At 38.7% G+C, this 20,615-nt stretch overlaps 1 protein-coding gene across 1 annotated transcript in view; it reads right to left on the minus strand.

The window, feature by feature from the left end:
• Nucleotides 1–20,615, minus strand: part of LRRC2 (leucine rich repeat containing 2) — a 78,859-nt gene that overhangs the window by 44,421 nt on the left and 13,823 nt on the right. The window contains exon 3 of the mRNA XM_054652669.2: nucleotides 10,541–10,751. Coding sequence (XP_054508644.2) covers nucleotides 10,541–10,751 — 211 coding nt within the window. The remainder of the gene's footprint in view (nucleotides 1–10,540; nucleotides 10,752–20,615) is intronic.

Raw genomic sequence — 20,615 nt, forward strand, 5'->3', positions numbered from 1 at the left:
TGGGAACTGAAACTTCCACAAGCTTTATGTTTGTTTTACTCTCTGATTCTCTTGTGTTCTTTTGTAATCTTCTGCTGCCATGCTAAAGCTGGCAGCCTGCTGATAAATTGCTGCGTGAAGACTGACACTTGGAGGATAGCCAGTCTTTTGCCTTTAACAGCAAAACAATACCTCAAACTTGTTTGATTTTTGGAGGAGAAAAAAAGTTTTAAAAGGAAATAAATAACAAACATACAACCATTGCTGATTATAATATCTCTAATTAGAAGAGAATTCACCTGCTAGACCTGAGCCTGAACTAAAACTGTGATCAAAGCTCTAAGTTTAAATTTGGTTTCTTTTCCAGGTCTATACTTTTATCTGTAATGGGCCAAAATAAAATTTTGGATCCAAATCTCCCACTCTTCTAAAAAAACGTGAAGCTAGTTCCAGGCACTCCCTGCTGCAGGTCCCAGCACAACACTGGCACTGTCCCCATGTCCCCCCTGTTGTCCCAAAACAACTGTGTGTTCTCTTTCACCCAGTGCGTGAAAGGCCAATGCACACAAGCATTCTTTGATTAATTTACAGTTTTGCATAGAAAGGATTGCTGGGTGGTAAGCCATAAACCTTAACCGGGCAATTCTATCAACAACTAGTTTATCCTTCTGACATCTGGACATCACTCCTCAGTCACTGGCTGCCCAGGGTGGTGGCACCCCAAGCGGCTGAAGGCAGACAGGGCTGAGCTCAGCAGGGCCACAAGCACTGGGGCTGTGTGGGAGGGGGTGGTTTAGGTCAGCTGGAGCCTCTGTGTGGAGAAAGCAGGGTCTGCCAGGCATTTCTGCTTCCAGCTGGCTTCCCTCAGTCCCAGACAGCTCTGAGCTGTTGTAAGGCTGCTGGGGTGTGTGGTCCATTGCCACAACAGCACATTCCAGGGCCCTTTGTGATGCAGGGGTCTCATGGTGCCTAGAGACCGCTGTTACACAGGGCCATGCCCTGACCCTGAGGTTACTAAAAGAGCACTAAGACCTGGAGTGTCCAATCCCAGGAGAACACTTCCTTCAGAAGGTAGCACCTCCCCTGGATGCCTCAGTGGCAGAGATTGCCAAAGAGGCGCAGGGTGAACAGCTCGGGGGATGGGATGACCAACTCCTCTTCCTACTCCTCCTCCTCCTCTTCCTCTTCCTCCTCTTCATCTTTCTCCTCCTGCCCACAGGTGAGCCCCGTGCAGCCATAGGCAGCACGGCAGGCAGACAACCACTGTGTGCCTCTCGCCACTGAAGCTCAAGAGATATCCAAGGCAGCAGCTTCTGACTTCATCAAGCAGGTGACAGCAGCAGAGGCAGAGAGCCAGGGAACTGCTGCACACAGCCCCTGCAGCCCACCCCCCAGCTCCTCGCCAAGCCCTCTGGAAGCCCACATCCTCAGCAGGCGATGGGCAGGGGCAGCAGCAGGGGCAGTCCTGGAAGTACCAGAGACCAAGAAGATCTTGGTAGAGAAGAGGGAATGCTTGAAACTCTACAACCTCCAACACCTGTTTCAAGTGGAACACAATGAAAACCAAAGTTGGAGTGCTAGAAAAGGAGAAGCCTCCCCTGCCCCTCACACATCAGGCATGGTCAGAGTACTGGGGTTTTAACAATGGAGCATCCTACCTCAGCAGCCCACCTGAAAGAAATAGAGAAATGGGCCCAATTTGGACCCTGTTTCATGAGCCCCCCCCTAGAAGGCTAAAATGAGGGGTATGAGGATGACAGCACCATCCAGCGCAGCAGACAGAGAGAGAGAGGAATCTGCAATTCACAGGCCTGACTGGTCACGTCCCAGCTCCTCCACATCAAGCCTGATGGAAGCCCATGTCCTCAGCAGGCAGCAAGGAGGACTGGCAGCAGGGGCACTCCTGTCAGCATCAGCAACCAAGGCCTTGGCTAAGAGGGTGAAATACTGGGAAGATAGCAGAGGCCACGAGCTGTCCCAAGAAAAGGACAGGACAGACAAAAATTGGAGTACTAAGGAAGAGAGTTTTTCCATGCCCCTTCCACATGAGGCAAAGGAAGAGCACTGGGACAGTTAACTGCACACACCCACAAGCACCAAATTGGATGTGCCAAGGTGGGTCCATTATAGGCCTTCTTATGACCTGGATCTTCTCTCTGGCTTGGACGAAGACATGGATTGGGAGGAAGAATGTTTTTTCAACTTTGAAGGCGATGACATGTGGGACATGAGGGAAAGAATCCCTTCCAAAAAAACCACTTTCTGGCAGGAAGAGTTGTTGGCATGCAATAGGAAGTCATTTGAGTATATCCCACGCACGTCTGCACCAACAGCTGTCCCCATGCAACAGGCCTCCTCTTCAGGAGGGCACTCAGTGCTCTGTGCAAGTTGTTCCAGTGCCCTGGCATCACAAGACAGCCAGAGTTATAGCATCCCCCTGCCAGCATCAGGTGGACCTCTGGAGATGGCAGCTGGTCCTAAGCCTGTGCAGAATCCCTGTAAAATCCCAGATGATAAGGGGCTAATGTGTATGTCTCAAACAACAATATACAGATGGATAGCTGTGGGTCCAGCCAAGTATTTTGGTAATAAAAGACAAGAATTGTTGATAATAACCAAGGATTTTTTGTAATAACATGTCATGGTAAAGAACAGGATGTTCTTCTTGAGAAGACAGCCACACAGTAGGCTGTGCTGGCCCAGGTAGAGCAGCACTTTTCCAGGACAAACCTGCTTGTTGTACCTAAGCACGTGAACAAGGCCAAGATGCAGCATTTGACTGTAGGGGGATATTAAGGCCACCCAAAACCCCCAAAAGCTTCCAAGAAATGCATTTCCAGAAACGTCTGAAAGAATGGACTGTTCATGATGACAAATTTCCACAGCAAGTGAGATACCTGCCTTCAGGGCAGGAAAACCTCATTATAAAAAGTACCTGCAGTCAAGTCCAGGGGGAATTTCTCATGTGATATTAGACTTGGGGATAAAGGAGATAATTGTTTCCACTCACTCTCCTTGTAACTATTCTGTCTGGCCAGTAAAAAAGCTAAACAGAAAATAGGGATTGACCATTAATTATTGAAAATTAAATGCTAATATTGCATCTTTAACAGCAGCAGTGCCTAACGTTGCTGAGTTATTGCCATAATACAGGAAGGCCATAATACACTTTCACCAAATACCACAGGGAGTCTAGGACTCCTCCATGCTAGCACATTTTACCCTAGCCCAAAAAAAGTCTACAATTCCAGTAGATGAGGGGATAATAATATATTGATGATGTATTGATTAAGGGTCCGGACACATAAAGTGGGAAATATTCAAAGCTATATTATTGAGCACCTTGAAGATGTAGTGTTAAAAGATCCCAGAGGATAAAATTCAGTGCCCTGTTTCAGAGAAAAAATCTTGGGAAGGGAGGTGCTGCTGAGACATTAACCTCAGTGTAGCATGCAACTGTGCCACAAATAAAAAAGGAGGAAGGCCACCTAAGAAGCTCTGCCCACAGCCTGTCATCTCTGCACTTCTATCCCAATATGGTACCCCTTGACAAAGCACTGAGGGATGTTACCACTCCCAAGCACATACCCCACAGGCCTAATTTGGGACTTTTTCACCCTGTGGCTTGACTTTGGACCCAGTTCCTGGAAATCAAGATGCACTGGACCCATATCCAACAGGCAGTATTTGTGCAATTCCTCATACCCACTGCCTGTTAAAGACTATTTTGCTCCCATAGTGTCCCTACGTATAATTTATGGACTATAATGACACCTGGATTTGCAAGATGAGGAACTGTCTTGTACCATTTGGATTAGCTCTGAGATTTAAGATACACCTTATATAGTTATCAGACCACATCAAAGGGCGATAGAAAACATAACATGGCAAATGCATACATCAAGCAATTGGACAAAGTATGCCTCTGGAGAAGTAAAATTGCAAGTCCAACAAGTATCAAAAAAGGCTTTACAAGATCAATTTCTTAAAGAACAAGATGTATATGGAATTCTAAATTTAGCCAACACAGAATGTTATATAACCATTCATTATGCCTCTACTTCCATCAAGGAAGCATGAACTAAGATGAAAGAGATAACTGGCTAAATTGCAGAATTGTTTCAACCTATGAAGCTGAATGACTGGTTTAATGACTGGAGCCCCATGTAGACATCCTGGTTGATGTCTACATTCTGATCATTAGAACTCCTTAGGGTGGGGCTCATGATTACTGCAATTTGGAACGACGCTGTTAACTGGATTTATTTTCTAAATTATTGGAATGGTAATTGTTTCATACATGATTTATTGAGTTGTCTCTTCTGCTTCATTCTTATTTTCTCCCTCTGTATGGTATGTTCACATTACCACCATGGATGAAGAGTGTGATCAAAGACTATGACCACGATCAAAATTTAAGTAGCAAGTTGGTGTAAGGAAAGGCTTAATAACATTTGCAGCATATACATTAAATAAGCACTTACTGGTGGCTATCTTCTGCTTGTACTATCTCCTCTATGACTTTATCTCTCTCTGCCTCCTCCCCACCTCAGTCTTTTTTGCCCATTCTCTTAATAAGCTTGGTACACAAAGTAAAATTGGTGTTATTGTACCAGTATTTGGTCTCATTTGCACCTTCATTTGGGCAGAACAATTTAATATCAAATTGTAACAGTAATTTACTGATAAAACTCTGTGAGCTTTTTTGGACCCTCTGGCTTTTGTCATTCCTTTCAACCATGAGCATTTACAAGTCTGTGGTGGGACATCACAGTCCCAAGGGAGCAATGTGGGGGGCTTTTTGTGGCCATGTCAATCAAACATGATGATTTGCCAACCCTCCTCATTTGTGCCTATTGCTTCTTGAGAGAAAGAGGAGAGCAGGCAAAGCCCACACCGACAGGCAGAGCAGGAGAACCCTCCTCCTCCTCTTCTATGGGCCAAGCAGAGACCCTGCCCTTAGCCTCTCCCATGCCTCTTGCACTCCAGCTCCTGACTGGCTGGAGCCCAGCAGCAAAGAGGGATTACATCCCCGCAGTGCCACCAGGGTAAACATCCCCCAGGCGTTTTGGGTCACTGGCTAGTTGGTGGACCTGGCAGTTAATGGATGGAATCAATGAACTTAAATGTCTTTTCAATCCTTACTGATTTTATGATTCTATGAAATATAGCATGTCATGAGACCACCTTCAATAATAAATGTAGTCATGACTGAGTCAGGAATGTCTTTTTTCATTTGGTTTGGGTTTTTTTTTTTTTTCCTAGGGGGAAATTTCTGGGGAAATCTCTGGAATTTACATAAGTGAAAGCGAGATTTTCCCTGTCCATTCAATGCAGCAATGCTTTTTGACCCTTTGGAGGAAATAAATACATCAGTGTGAGAAACAGTTGGAAATAACAAATGGAAATTGTCTGTTTTCTGTGAAAATACATATTATGTTAGACAATAAAACTGTGAGAATAACTACAAATATAGTCATTTGCTGCCTTGTTTTGTGAGGAAATTAAAGCAAGAAAATCATGATTGATGAGTAAAGAATTTTACCACCACTCACTTACTTGCACATCTGACATTAAAGTTTTTTAAAGTAAGTATGCATCCAAATCTTCTACTCAGGCAAAGTAGCATAGCTGAGAGCAATACTACTCTATATTTAAGGAGCATCACCAGCTTTCCTCTGCCAATATTGATATCACAGCATTTAAAAATTTGCTTATGCTGAATGTTTTGTGAAAAATATTTAAAATTCACTGATTCGCTAGAGAATAAACATTCATTAATTAATAGCAGAAAGCAAACACTCAGAGGGGAAAACCAGAGTTAAAAGTGATTTAGTTTAAAAATTCATATGAATATTCATGTCATTATTTTGCCTCAGTTTCTAGTTCTAATGCTGCTGTTTCTCTGAAGAACTCATTTAGTTGAGTTGATACATGTTTATGTGTACAGAGGTTCTCAAGTGTTGCATCAATTGTGCTTTTTTTTCCTAGGCATCCAATTCAGACACAAAATTCAAAGGTCCATCATCTATACATACATATATATATATATATATATATATATATATGTATATATTTCACAGTGTGTTTCCCTGTAAAGCTCCCAAATAAGTAATTTTATTTTTCTGGAACATACCTTGGAAACCTGAAATTACTTGTAGCACAACATATCACTGTCATGCTTTCAAAGTCCCAAATGTTTTGCAAACAGAAGAAGAATTGGCAGACTCGCTGCTGGGGCAATACAACTGGATTCTGCCCCTTTTTTATTAAAAGACAAAAAGAAGAGAAAACCCGTCCGATTTCATTCACAATATCAGGTTGTGATTCTGTGATTATGAGACCAGACAATTTTTTATGGTATGCTTTTTTCTTACCTAACTGCAAATACTGATTCGTTACTGTTCCCAGCTGGCAGAAATGCACACCCATGGGAGGTAGACACTTGAGTCACAGAACCACAGAATCACAGAATTAACTAGCTGAAACTCAACTGACCTTTGAGATCATTGAGTCCAGCCCATGACCCAACGCCACCTTGTCAAAACGTGGCACCAAGTGCCGCATCCACTCTTTTCTTAAACACCTTCAGGGACAGTGATTCTACAAACTCTCTGGGCAATCCATTCCAATGCCCAATCATTCCTTCTGTGAAGAACTTTTCCTTAGTGTCCAGCCTAAAATATTTGTCCAATATGTAAAAGGGAGACAAGGATCCCTGAACCTTAAGGTTGTTGTCAAACAGCCCCAGCCAGATGGAGCTTTGACAGGTAAGATTTTGTCATAAATGTAGTCATCAACTACTGCCCATAGGCTGAAGCTAACTACATGGACAGGCATGGTTAAACCACAACCCAAGTTACAAAATGTCTTTTAGATTCAGAGGGACTTGAATAAGGATCTGCATAAAGAGAAAACAGATTTTTCAGAATTCATATTCTGTAAAATTAGGTTCAAGGTTCTTTAGCTACTACTTTGTGCCTACTTGTCTAACCTAGTAATTTTGGTGTGAGCTTTTTACTTTCATGTGAGCTACACTGTAGTGTGTCATTCGCTCTTGCAATCTAACATTTTCTCCTTTTGTTTTCCTGGAATCAAGGTCGTTTTCATTTCTATAGTTATCCCTTTAAAGGCATGACCAGTGCTAACTGTATCATGTTTAAGACTGTTATTCTTGCTTTTAAGGAAACCTGATTTGTACTTGATTCCTCTTATTTCCGGTCTCTTTTTACTGATCTCACTGTCGCTCTACCTTTGTTAAAAGCACAAACTGCAATGCTCCCCTGTCTACTTTAACACTGTGTCATAATTTAAAGCCACACTTTGGCTTAAAATCCATAAATCACTCACTCTATTCATCTTCTTCACAGAAATACATGCTTTTAAGGAGGCTCATAGTCGTGAGCACTAAAAGTAAAATATACCAGAAAGTGTTAAAGGCTAATTATTACAAAATTATTACCCTTTTGTCCTTTACTATTGTGTTGATGTCAAAGAGCTTTATCTTTTCTCAGATGTGTTAAAATAATTACTTTACAAGGAACAGTGGGTCTCCACCTAATGAAAATACATTATCATACAAACAATATTTGAGAAGTGGGGAAAAAAGTGGCACAAAGTCTCAAAGGAAGGAATTCCTATTAGGAATTCAAAAGATGTGATCTGCTCTGATTTTCACCTTTACTAAGGTTCTCAGAAGAGGGTCTGACATTATTTTCAAAAAGGCATGACCCAGATTATTTTCAAAATATTTACCCAGGCTATCCCAAACTCTTGTGACTGGGTGAATATAGTTATGTATCCACAAGTACTCTGCTGTGCAGGGTATCCTCAGAGATAAGGAGAGACCATGTTCTCCAGGTGCCACATAGCCTCATGGGGCTTTTGCTGCAGCATAACCAAAGCCAATGACTACACCTCTCAACTGCTAGGCTAATAGTTTTTCTAAATGAACTTAAGGGTCTTCTCCAGCCTAAACAATTTTATGATTCCATCATAGAATGTTTTACAAATTCCCTTTTTAGCCTCCTACTCAACAATGCAGTATCAGTAAGCCAGATGCTACATGAATATGGAGCACAAAGCAGCAGCTTCTTTCCAACCAGGCTGCATTTTTACCATCTAGACAGCCTGGGCACTCTGACACAGAGACCTATGGAAAGCATGTGTTAAAGCCACATCCCTCTGCTGGGGATTACTCCTCTGTGTGACTTAGCTTCCCAGCATCCATAAAAAGAAATGGTATAGCTCAAAAGCAAGCCTTGTTCTCAAAATTAAACCTCTAAGTCACACCAACAACCTACTCAGATTTAGCTATCAACTGTCCGGAGGATATATTACTGCTTCATTGATGGGAGAAAAGGGGAAACATAATAGAAATACTTATCAGGTAAAAGGAAGATAGAAGATTTAGCAGCTGGTCCCCAAATGGATACTTTACAGGACTGTGCTGTTTGCTGCTGCCAATGGTAAGTGGCCAGTCAACAGCAAATCCAGCTTGTTATGTGCCCATAAATCTGCACAGGTAATCCCAACTCTGACTTCTCCAATTCCCTGAGTGCTTAATCACCGAAACTTTCAACTCATAGATGCATTTGTGCGCAAAACAAATAAAAAAACCTAAACCACAATTGACACCACAGCTCCCAACTACATAACATACAGACTTCTCTGAGAAAACTGTCATATGTCCACATATTTTATTCATGTGCAGATTGCCAGACTGTGCAGCATTGGTTTCATAGTCTGAAAAATCATTTTGCTTAAATGTGAATATTTTCTTTTTGTGAGAAAGTAATAGGAGAAAAGACGATAGTATCTGATTCTGTCTTTGGTTCAGAAACAACAGTTCAGATTTTAAAAAGCAAAATTAGTGGTATGATTTCTATAAGAGACAAAAGTTTCTGCATTAAGTGGATATACACACACTTCTTTCAGAACTTTGTCAAGTGAGTTTTCACAATTTTAAAATAATTGTCATCTGTTAGAAAGTGACATTTCAACTTTAAAGGTGCACTGATCTAAATAAATCAGCTGTTACTGCACTTTTGTCTGGAGACATCTAAACTATGTAAGTTTGTTGTTGAAACAGGAAACCCACTTTAGCTAGGCTAGAGCTGGACAATGAGACTTGAGGGCTGTTTTATATGGACACACTGAGCATGTGATAAGAAGATATCAAAACCCATGGTGTTTAGGAATGTACTGCTCAAGGTGGCATAATATACATAACAGTACATCAATTTCTCTTAAATGGAGTTTTTCAGAACATCAAATTAAAATTAAATATTCTGGAAAACAAAACAACACATGCATGTTTGATTTTGCCTCCTAATGTAAAGCCTAGTTTATGATGCCAAAGCAAAATTTTAATGGTTTGACAAAGGGAATAAACAACAGAGAAGTCTAATTATGCAACTCTCTATACCCTGATACATTAAGGATATTTGCAGGTTCTACTATGTCAGTGTCTAAGTAGCTGTAATCTCTTTCTCTTGTTTTTTTTTTTTCCTTTAAGTACCTCTAAACTAAAGTACCTGTAAACTAAGGTTTACAATACCCAAAAGAATGCAGCATTTAACTACACATCTTAAGCATCACATTCAAAATCCCAAGTTCTTGAATGAAGAGTTGTGGTAGCTCCCCAACAACCAGTCCTACCAGGTCAGTGATTGGTATCAGTTGAGGAAAGAGTCTCTGTAGTAGAGCTGAATGGGAATCAGGGTTCTCTATAGCCCAGAAATTTCAAATATTGTATGTTTATTTAGAAGGAAATTAAACCAAGAAAGAAAAATGAAAACTGAAAAAGAAACCACCATGAGATTCAAGATCAAATCTAGGATAAAGTTACACTTCAGGTCAATCAAAAAATAATTCTAGCTTCTTTATCAATGTTTTGACTTCTATTTTTTGGAATGATAATACCACATGAAAAAATCAAAATTTTAATTTCACTTTATCATTAATAACATTTCTCCAAATACAGTTCAATCAAAGCTTTTACAACTCCAGAAATCTTGAGACTAGCTGTAACCCATCACTAGCTCAATTTCAAACCAGCACTAATTCATATCTTACCTGCAAGCTGCTATTTCACATCAAGCATATCTGCAATTCAAATGTGGCATTTTTTCAGTAGGACCCTTGTGGATTGATGCTAATATTAGTTTTAAACTGAGCAGAGCTTGAGAAAGTGTTATCACACCATTAGAGCAATAACACAGATCTCTGATTAGTAGAAGACGGCAATAAGCCAACAAATATTATTTTCATGTCTCTTCGTGCACTGGGGAATTTTAGAGAAAGAGAACTTATTGCAATATTATTACCCATACCAAAATTTTTGAGGGGGATGAATTACATGTATCAGCAGAGAATTTAAAATACTCATACCTGAAAACTAAACCACTAGTTCAGGCTGAGGTAGAAAATACTTTTGGTCACTTCTAACACTGTGTAAAAGCATCAATTTCATATTTGCCATAAAAAGAGGGAGATTAAAAGATAAGTCTAAGAAACCCAAACTCTTCAGCAACAGAAACATATTTTCCATTAGATTTACCGTCCACTGCTCTCCAGAAAGCTGAAAAATAAACTTGTTTCGTTCTTTATTTACTCCATCTGACAAGGCATGACTCTTCTTGAGCTGAGGATTCTTTCCATGGGTGTCCAGGTTCTTCTCATTGATGTCTACAAAGCCATTCTTGAGGTATTTTGATTGAGGAATACCTTTCTTACGGCACTCTAGTATAAAATTCCATTCCTGTTTTATCCTGAAATAGTGCCAAAAAATGCTCATGTAAAAAAAATATGGCAGGTAAGTTCTAAAGCTTAATCTGTGTTTGCAGAAGTACTTAATTAAATATAATTATTCATCTAAGGTATTGGCTATTTTTTATATATCTATACTAAGAAAATAAGCATTTCCTGGAGTTACGCTAAGATTTTCTAGACTTATGTATAGATTTCAAGTGATTAGGATTTCATTCACTGAATATAAAACAGTGAGACCCAGAGAATAACAGAAAAGTGGAGACTGAGCAAGCTCTTACAGAAAACAGCAAAAATTATACCCTTTATTTTGATAGGATATGAAATATATTCTCACAGAACAAATTACCTGCATAAACAAAATCAAGTTCCTGGTGATATAGGAAAACATTTTCTTTGGGGGAAAAAAGATATGAAGTGCCTTTTTTCCCTGCCCTTTCTGGATCAAGTATAATGATATATTTTAATTTTTACACCATGATATATTTTAATTTTTACCTATCTTCTTAGAAGGTAAAGGTCAAAGTTATCACATGCCAACTGATTCCAGATTCAGTTTCAGTGTAGCTTCTACATCACCTCCACGGCAAGCTTTTCTTCATAACTTCAGGTGCAAATTCAATTTGGTATAATTAAGCATTGTCAAGAGTTCGTGCTTTTAGTTAGGAGAGATTTATTTCAGTTTAGTCAATTAAAGAACTGGTTGATTAACAAAAACAAGCCTTTCTTACACCAAAACAAGACTCTGCAGGGTCCCTTGTATCATAAATCTCACATTTTGAATTCTATATCCTGTGGTACATAAGACTCATTTATGCCATCTCCATCCTCTGACAGAAACTTTAATCTAAAGGATTGAAGAAAACTGAGAGCTTTAGGAGGACGCAAAGTTCAGGATAAAGTAGCTCTAGAGAAAGTAAATGCATTATGTCCCAAAAAGAGAAACACGTGCAAATTTATAAAGTTCAAATAGGAAGTAACAAAATCTTTACACATATTACCACTTAATCATGGGGTTCTTCTCTACAATGCTAGGATGTAAAAAAAAAAAAAAAAAAAAAAAAAAAAAAAAAAAAAAAAAAAATCACATGAAACAGAATCGTGAAATAATAGAATTATTTGGGTTGGAAGGGATGCTGAAGATCATCTAGTTCCAACCCCACTGCCATGGGCAGGGACACCTTCCATTAGACCAGGTTGCTCAAGTTCTCCCCTCAGCTCCAAACGAACCTTTAACACTTCCAGGGATGAGGCATTCATAGCTTCTCTGAGCAACTTGTTTCAGTGCCTCATCACCTTCTCAGTATAAGAATTTCTTCCTAATATCTAGTCTAAACCTACTCTCTTTCAGTTTGAAGGCATTCTCCCTTGTCTTGTCGCTACAGTCCCTGACAGAGAGATTCTCTGGCTTCCTTGTAGCCCCTCTTCAGATAATAAAAGGTTGCTATGAGACCTCCAAGTAACTTTCTCTTCTCCAGGCTGAACCACCCAAACCTTCTCAGCCTGTCTTCACAAGGGAGGTGCTCCAGTCCTCTTATCAATTTCATTACCTCCTCTGGACTTTCTCAAAGAAGTCCATATTGTCTTTATTTTGGGGGCTCCAGAGCTGGATGTGGAGTCTCACAAGAGCAGAGCAGAGGAATGGAATCACCTCCCTTGACCTGCTTTTTATGCTCAGGAGGCAGTTGCTTTCTGGACTGTAAACACACATTGCTGGCTCATGTTTAGTTTTTTCTCAAATATCACCTGCAAGTCTTCTCAGGACTGCTCTCAATCAATTCCATGCTCAGCCTGTAATATGTCTGGGATCACTTCAACCCAGGTGTAGCACCTTGCATTTCACTTTCTTGCAATTCATGAGTTTTGCACAAATCCACCTTTCAAGCCTGTCAAGGTCCCTCTGGGTGGCATCCCTTCCCTCCAGCATGACTGCAGCACACAGCTTGGTGTTATCAGTGAATTTGCTGAGGGTGCCCCCACTGTCCATGTTGCCAAAGCAGAGATAGTGAGCAGCCTTGGCCCCAGCACTGACTCCTAAGGGACACCACTCATTACTGGTCTCCACTTGGTCATTGATCCACTGGCCACAACACTTTGCATGCGGCCATCCAGCCAGGACTTTATCCACCAGAGGGTCCATCCCTCAGATCCATGACCCCCTATTTGGAGTCAAACATGGCATGCGAGACAGCATTGAACATTTTGCATAAGTCCAGGTAGATGATGTCAATTTCTTTGCCCCTATCCACCAATGCCATGGTTCCATCATAAAAGACTGCCAGATTTGTCAGGATTAAAACCAGAATGTCTGGTTTTAAGTCACATGCAAGAAACCCATTGCAAACTTAGGTGAAAGAAGCTTGTCCCAAAATCTTGTTGAAATAAATTATTTTTGGACACCCATAACAAGATATGAAGCTACAATGTAGAGCACTCTTATGGAAATATAGTAGCACAGATTAAAAGTCATAGATGACTTAATGCTTTCCAAAAAAGTCTTTAGAGAGCAAAACTGCATGCCTAGATAGAAAGGCATTGAGACAGTTGTATACATTGTGGCACTTACAGAAATCTCAGGGGATTTTAGAGAGACTTGGAAGCAGACAGCGCAGCAATGGCAAAGACACAGAGCACAGGGACACACTGCAGGCACTTTCTACACTTTTGGAAAATACATATAACCATTTATCAGAGAAGCAAGCCTGAGGGACCACCAGAGGAGAGTTTCAAGGAGCAACACTCTACACATGGAACATAAGAGAACTGCAGAAAGCCCCTTCTGTAACAATGACTGCAATGCGCTGTAAGTGACATCTTTATAAAGGGAAAGCACAGAAAAGCACCTTCTACAAATATTTCAGGAGGTGAATTAACAGTGAGGTTGATTAAAAGGTAGCTCACTGGATAAAGTGTTGACGGACTGTAGGAAGACAGGACAAACTCGGACTAAGCGCATTCTAATGAAAAGACAGTAAGGCTCTCTTTGTCCTTTATTTCAAAAATTACAGAAATATTTTTTAAAAGATAAAATTGTATTTACCTTCAAATGAAAAAAATTAGAAAGAAACATGAGTTCTGATAAACACCAAAAAAGCAAATGAAGTAACTACAGGTATACAAATGAGTAGGAAAACGATTTGTAGCATATCAGATGAAGGAAGCTCCACAAAGACAATGGGAATAACTTCTCAAAATATGAAAGGAGCAATAAAGGAATAGTTATAGAAGTTATTGATAGCTGCAGAAATGTTATTCATTCTTGGCTTCAGTTTTCATTAGAGAGATCAAGATGTACTTCACAAGTTAACATCTGGAAGAATTCCTGGTGCTAAAAAGTATCAGTAGGGGAGGTGTGAGAATACTAAAATATATTTGAAATAAATCTCCTAGTTTCTCTGAGTGTCTACTGCATTGTGGAATGTTTCATACCACAGCAAGCTGTGATATATAAGTGAGTTAAGAAAAAATATACTGGACAGACAGAAGAACATTCAGCCCAGGGAGTCCCTAAAGTGAACTAAAGGTGTTAGCACAGTCAAGATGTTAGCACAGTCAAGGTGTTAGCACAGTTCACCAACTATTCACAATATCTCGACAAATATTGTCTGAGTTTACTTAATACAACAAAAGCAAGAAAATAGGTTAAAGCAGATACAGCTCCTCAGCCCACACTGTGATATGTCACCAAATTGTGGCTAATATTTCTAAATTTTCTGAGGGAGAAAGATCCAAATATCTGGTATCACTAAGCAGCCCTGCTAAGGGTATCCCCACCAGCTGCAGTCTGCAAGTGCTGAGATGATAGAGTTTTCCATACCAGCAGACATGATAGTTCAAAAACCTTTCAGACGCTTTGACACATGAGCAAATTCAATTTTTAGTGTTGATTTTAACAATCTGTCATTTGTACTGCAGAAACTATCAACACAACTGAGTGTGGATATTGTAATTGCAAGAGGTTGCTAGGAAAAGCTACCAAACAATAGTTCCATATACTATACGGAAAAATAAACAATCCCAAAACACCTACTCATATTTTGTTCCAAAACTTGTGTACCAGCGAGTATAGCTATATAGATATAAAAGCTCTGTACGGCTAGGAAGTGAAGGGTATGGGGAAGGTGTTAACTGAATTTCAAGAAAGAAAGAAAAATTATCTGAACAAATAAGAGACAGGAGCCATAAGGATCATAGGATCAAACAAGTAGAATTCTTTTTTTCTAAAATATTCCATATTTTACTTACCACTGCTGTTCTGTTCTTTCTGACATTCTCCAGTCCTCCAGACAGTTTTTTCTGTCCTTCTCTGAAGCTTAATTCTGCATTACTACCCTCTCATTTCCATGGAATTCCTTCATTTTCTACCAAAGCAATAAATATTTCACTCAGTGCATACTTTAGTGCACTGAAAAAAATTGCACAAAGTGCAATACAAAATGGGGGAGTTTGTGTTCATTGCTCTTCTTTCAAACCCAAAAAATGACTGACTCATTCCTGACAGTATAAATGCTGAGAATGTTAGAAACCTAAACAACAGAAATAAGAGGTCAAAAAGTCTAACCCAATAAAAAGTAAGCTGCATCACTACACATAAGCACTGGCTCTGTCAGGTAGACCCCAGGAACACCAGAATAGAGGGCTCAGGTCTAAAATTTTACTCTCTCAAAACAAGGAATTTAAAAAATGGTAAGAAGGGAGTTACATTAAAGCAGAAAAAACAAACTGCCCTCTGACAGTCTGCTGATAACCTGTATAAAACACAAAAGTCAGGAGGTCATTGCTAGTCAAAATACATACAACAAAAATGGTTGTTAAGCAAATCAGTCAGTGATTTATCTCAGAAGAAAGACAGGGGTTAAAAATTAAATCTACTAGGGAACTCACATGTATATTGCACACTGATATGGAAATCCTGTGTCAAATTTTCTCTTTACTCATACATGAAGTTATGGTAACATGCTCTGTTCGGCTTTTAAAGAATGCAGGTATCATATACAAGCACATTTAGAACAGATGGAAGGTGAATTAATAATGGAGCAACAAAAGTGCATAATTTTGTACAGTACATCTCAGAATGAAAACATTATATTTCCCATGGGCAAAGAGTCTAATAATTTACAACACCTGGCTTTACCCTCAAGTTACATACTACCCAAATTAATCACTATGAGCCTTACTGGCCTGGAGTTGCAAATTATATCAAGCCAGTGTGTATCATGAAGAAAAGATGACAAAGCTGTAAATTTGCAAGTTCAGTTGAGACCAAACCAAAGTGATCTATTTGGCTACATGGCTGTCATTCTGCTCTGTCATTGTCAAAAAATTGAGATGATGGTACTTTTTAAGGGATCATTATGAAAATAAAGACCTTTTAAAATCTTCATTTGGTGGCAATCCTCAAATTATACAGAATTTTCGCCATTTTTGTCATATCAGGAGGCTATTACATGAATCTTTAGGAAAGATATCTAAAAGAAAAGGCATCTAAACCATTGAGGCAAAAAGAAAAGAGATATTCACATAAATAAAATAATCTTTCAATTACTAATATACATTTAAGAAGTAATATTTGGTCTTGGCACTTTAAAGACTCCTAATATTCCAGAAACGCATTTCCACATATGACAAATAAGTTAAAAAACCTCAGCTCTCCTGAAGTTTATGTCCTTTTAATACTATTTAACAATAAAATATTTTCATCTTCCTCTAGGCCTTGATCAAAGAGTTAAAGTCAGATTAAAAAAAACCAGTTATTTTCAATAGTAAGAAAAATAAGGGCAGTAAAGTCAAGCCTAATTTAGGTGGGATTATGAACATGAGAAATATTTTTCTTGGACAAAGGGCCCAGATGAGATGTAAGGTTCCAACTCAGCTAACTATTATAGTATTTCCTCTTCAATCATACCAATAGTTCCCCTAATTTTAAAAAAGGCTGGTTGCATGCTGCTTATGTTTGTCAAAAAAAAAAAGAAAAGGAATATTAAGTTTCATACCTATATATCTGTAACACAAAAGCACACCTGTCACTAAGGCAGATGTATGTGGTATAGAGGAATTTTACTCTGGCAAGTTATTTTCCAATATATTGCCTTTTTACAGTAAGCTTTCAGGACAATACATTACAGTTATGAAACAAGATCAACAGGGAAATAGAAGATTCAAGTATTTTCATTTTGGTTAGTGCTGTGTTCCTCTTCAGGTAATCATTTCCCAAATGCTACTTCACTATTGGAGTGTACCTTCAGAAGAAAGACTCACAGCATATATTTTTCATTATTATTATACATATTTCTTTTCAAGGACATGGTAGTTCCCTTCTTGAAATTTTATTTTCTCCAGCAAAATAATGAATCTAATCAACCTGATGCAAGGAATTACTCTACAATAAATCCAGTGATGGGACCCTTCAAAGGAGCAACCAGTTTGGAAAAGAAGTGTGCATGGGCAGGGATTTCAGAGCCATCAAAGCAAATGAGGAGCAACTGGGTTTCTTTCAATTGCTCTTCCTTCAGCAGGTATACTCTGCTCAATGTCTGATTAGAAGCCCTTGGAGGAAAGCTGTGATTCCTAGGTAAGGAAAGGAAGTTTCGTTAGATGGCACTCTTTCCTCTAAGCCAGGGCACAAGAATTGACTGGGACACTACATGGTGACACCAGTTTAGAACTCCTGAGCAATGTTTAAATCAGAGTCACTAGCTGCACTGGATCATTAAATAATCCTATGGAATTTTTAGAAGACCATCGCAGTAGAACTGGAGCTCAGCCCAGAATAATGTTCCTGATGGATGAGAAACATTTGCTTCAAATTCAATTGGATTGATTCAATTTCAGTATCACTGCCAGGCCCTTCCATGCAATTTAAAGGATTGTGGCTGAACATCAGCTTTTGTCTTACAATGCATTGCTGTGCATTACTTTAGACACATGGTCTGTATGCACAAGTGCCTACAAACAAAGGCAAATAACACAGTATTTTTATTAGTGCTGAAAATCGAAACCAAAACTGTTAACTGTAATTTGTGTTTGTGGCCAAGAGACTGCCAGCTCCAGTTTTAGTCTAGCTTGGAAAAAGTTCTGCATTGGGTATTGAGTAGGAGAATAAAGATAAACATAACAAATGAAATCTTAGTTAAGGTGCAAATAGAGTTATAACACTAAAGTTTGGCAGAGTGATAGAGACAAATATTTTTAATTAAACTTGTAAACTCTCAGGGGGAAAAAAAGTCAGTCTGCCAGCAAAATGTAGTTTTCTTGTTGCTTTTTATTTTTAATATTCAAGAAGTATATAACTCAAAAAATAATACATGCACATTGACTTATATGCACATAGCCAGACTTTGAGAAGAAATTTTTGAAGAAGAGACAGCAGAAGAGGTAGCTGAACAAGCTTTTATTTTTGCTGCATGTTTGTTGGTGGACAGAGAAGGCTGTGCCATTTCACAGCAAAGATTTAGATAGCTAATCTGGGCAAACAGCTCTGGCATTTCCTCACAGAGATGTTTAATTTGTTAGCGTTCAGATTTATCTTACCTACTTCTCACCAAATGACAAACATGTTGCCATCCCTCAAAAAAAAAAAAACCCTAACTGTAAACATTCATTCTTTTTCCCTAAAAAAAGAAAAAATAAAAAAGAAAACAAGTAAAAAAGAAATCTCAATGAAGAAAATCATCATACCACATCAAGGTCATCTGACAGCATTCAGGATTTTGGGGAGCAATAAAAGATGGCTTTAACAAAAGATCACCACTACAAAAATCTAGAAGATTAAATATAAAACAGTGCTATAAATACATGCTTCTTTCTATAATATGCACTTTCATGAACATATAGGAAATCTCAGGACAGTGAGCACTTTTTTATCAGTTTGTGGTTCATATCCTATGGGAGATTTCAAATGGACTTGTCTGACAGGATCAAGAAGATGAAATAAAATGAAAATAAGCCTACCCAAAACTGTTCCATTTCTTTTTCTTTTATATTCAGTTGTTGGTTTATGTGTGTTCTTTAAACTGCCACACTTTCACAGTCCCACAAAAACAAAGAGGAAACAGAGGACTGAATTAAATCCATAAAGAAAATTTACCTGATCCCAGTACCTCAGAAGGCCAGTATTCTCAGTAGTTGGTTGTCCAGAATTGGCTTTCACTGGCCAGTTGCTTAACATCTACCTTGTAAACAAATCTTTACAAGACCTCACCATTAATGCTCAGCTGAAACTTTTCATTCATTTGTGGGATTTTCCTCTGAAGAAAATCTTCAGTCAGAAATTATCTTACAAGTTACAGTTTAATGAGGCTACATGAACTAAATTACCTTGCCCCAAGGCAAACAGAACTCCCTAGAGGCTGACTGGGAGTTTGTCCTCGAATAATACATATTACATTTCACTGCATATTATCAGGTCATTTTACATAGTAACACAGCATATAAAGGAACTGCACAATCTCAAAGGCATTAGCAAATTATAATCTCTTTGAGGAAAAATGTTTAAAAAAACAAACCACAAAAAAAACCACACCAGCCCCAAAGGCCAGATTCCAAACTCTGTTGCATTAGTGTATTTGTAGAGAAACTCTATTAATTTCAACACTACTTAAGAATTCACTCTGACTTCTGACAAAAGTGAATATCTAGAGCCTTAAATGCTAGAATGTAGTCTTCATTTCAGGAAAGTTCCCTCTCTAAATAGCTTTTGGGAATAATCATTTTGGATCAAAAACTGTGGCACAGTATAAACTTGCATTGATTTCAGTGGACCTACCTGACAACAGTAAAATTTTAATCCCTGGGTATGATACCTGAATTTAGTCTATGTAGAACCCCATAAAATAATGAAATGTATTTATACATGGACACATTATTTCTATTATTTAATTAGAAATACAATTTTATCTATACTTTCAAGCTAAAAATCAGCAAAGTGTTCTCATATTTTTGGTCCAACATTTGAGAGCACTGAAAAGCACAAAAGAAATAACTTGTGAGCTGACATTTAGGACCTAAATGCCAGTGGTCACTGCACACATCATAAAACAAAGAGGAATTTCTTTTAACTGAATTTGGCATATTATTACTAATATTCTTATTACTTTGACCATTATTCTATCGGCTTTGACCATTCTATAAGGCCTGCACCATGAAAATGAACATGAACTTTGCCATTTGCTTCAGTGGATGAAATACTGATCACTCATACTCAGGAGACAAAGTCTAATGTATTTCCTCCTTTTTTTTTCCAGGAGCTCTACAAGTAGAACTTACTGGAAAGCAATTTGAGTACATGAAGACACACAACTAAACAAAGTACAATACACAAATTGCAATTATTTAAAGGAAGAAAAAGATCTTTTGCACATGCAGCAAGTGCACCTGGGAACTCATATTTCTGTGCATGATATCTCCAATTTCCTATCTTTGAGTGGTACGGGAAGATAAGAGAATTAATTTGGACTTCATTCATGGAAAAAATGCAGAAAAAGCGGTGAAGGCCCACTCTTTCAGATAGAAGTGTGTCTAAAATAATTAACCACAGGCAGAAAAAAACAGGGAGAATGCATTGGTTTCATGGAAAAGACAAGTCACTGTAAGAACTTATTCTTAACATATTCTTAACTGACAAAAGCCATGGGATTAGCTCAAATTAGCTGCCTCAGAGGACATAAGGCTGCCCTTATTCCCTCTTACAGAGAAAATTTACCATGCATCATTTGCTTTTGCACTAGTGAACTCAAAAGTTTCTTCTGCACCACAGAAAACCAAAACCAAAAAAAGAAAGTGGCAGGGGAATGTTGACATGTTGTCCACATTAGGACAGACATAAGGTTTGATCAAGTTGAATCCCAAGTCCTTTCACTTGTGCTTTC

Source organism: Agelaius phoeniceus, chromosome Z (genome assembly GCF_051311805.1).
Source record: "Agelaius phoeniceus isolate bAgePho1 chromosome Z, bAgePho1.hap1, whole genome shotgun sequence".
Classification (NCBI taxonomy): Eukaryota; Metazoa; Chordata; class Aves; order Passeriformes; family Icteridae; genus Agelaius; species Agelaius phoeniceus.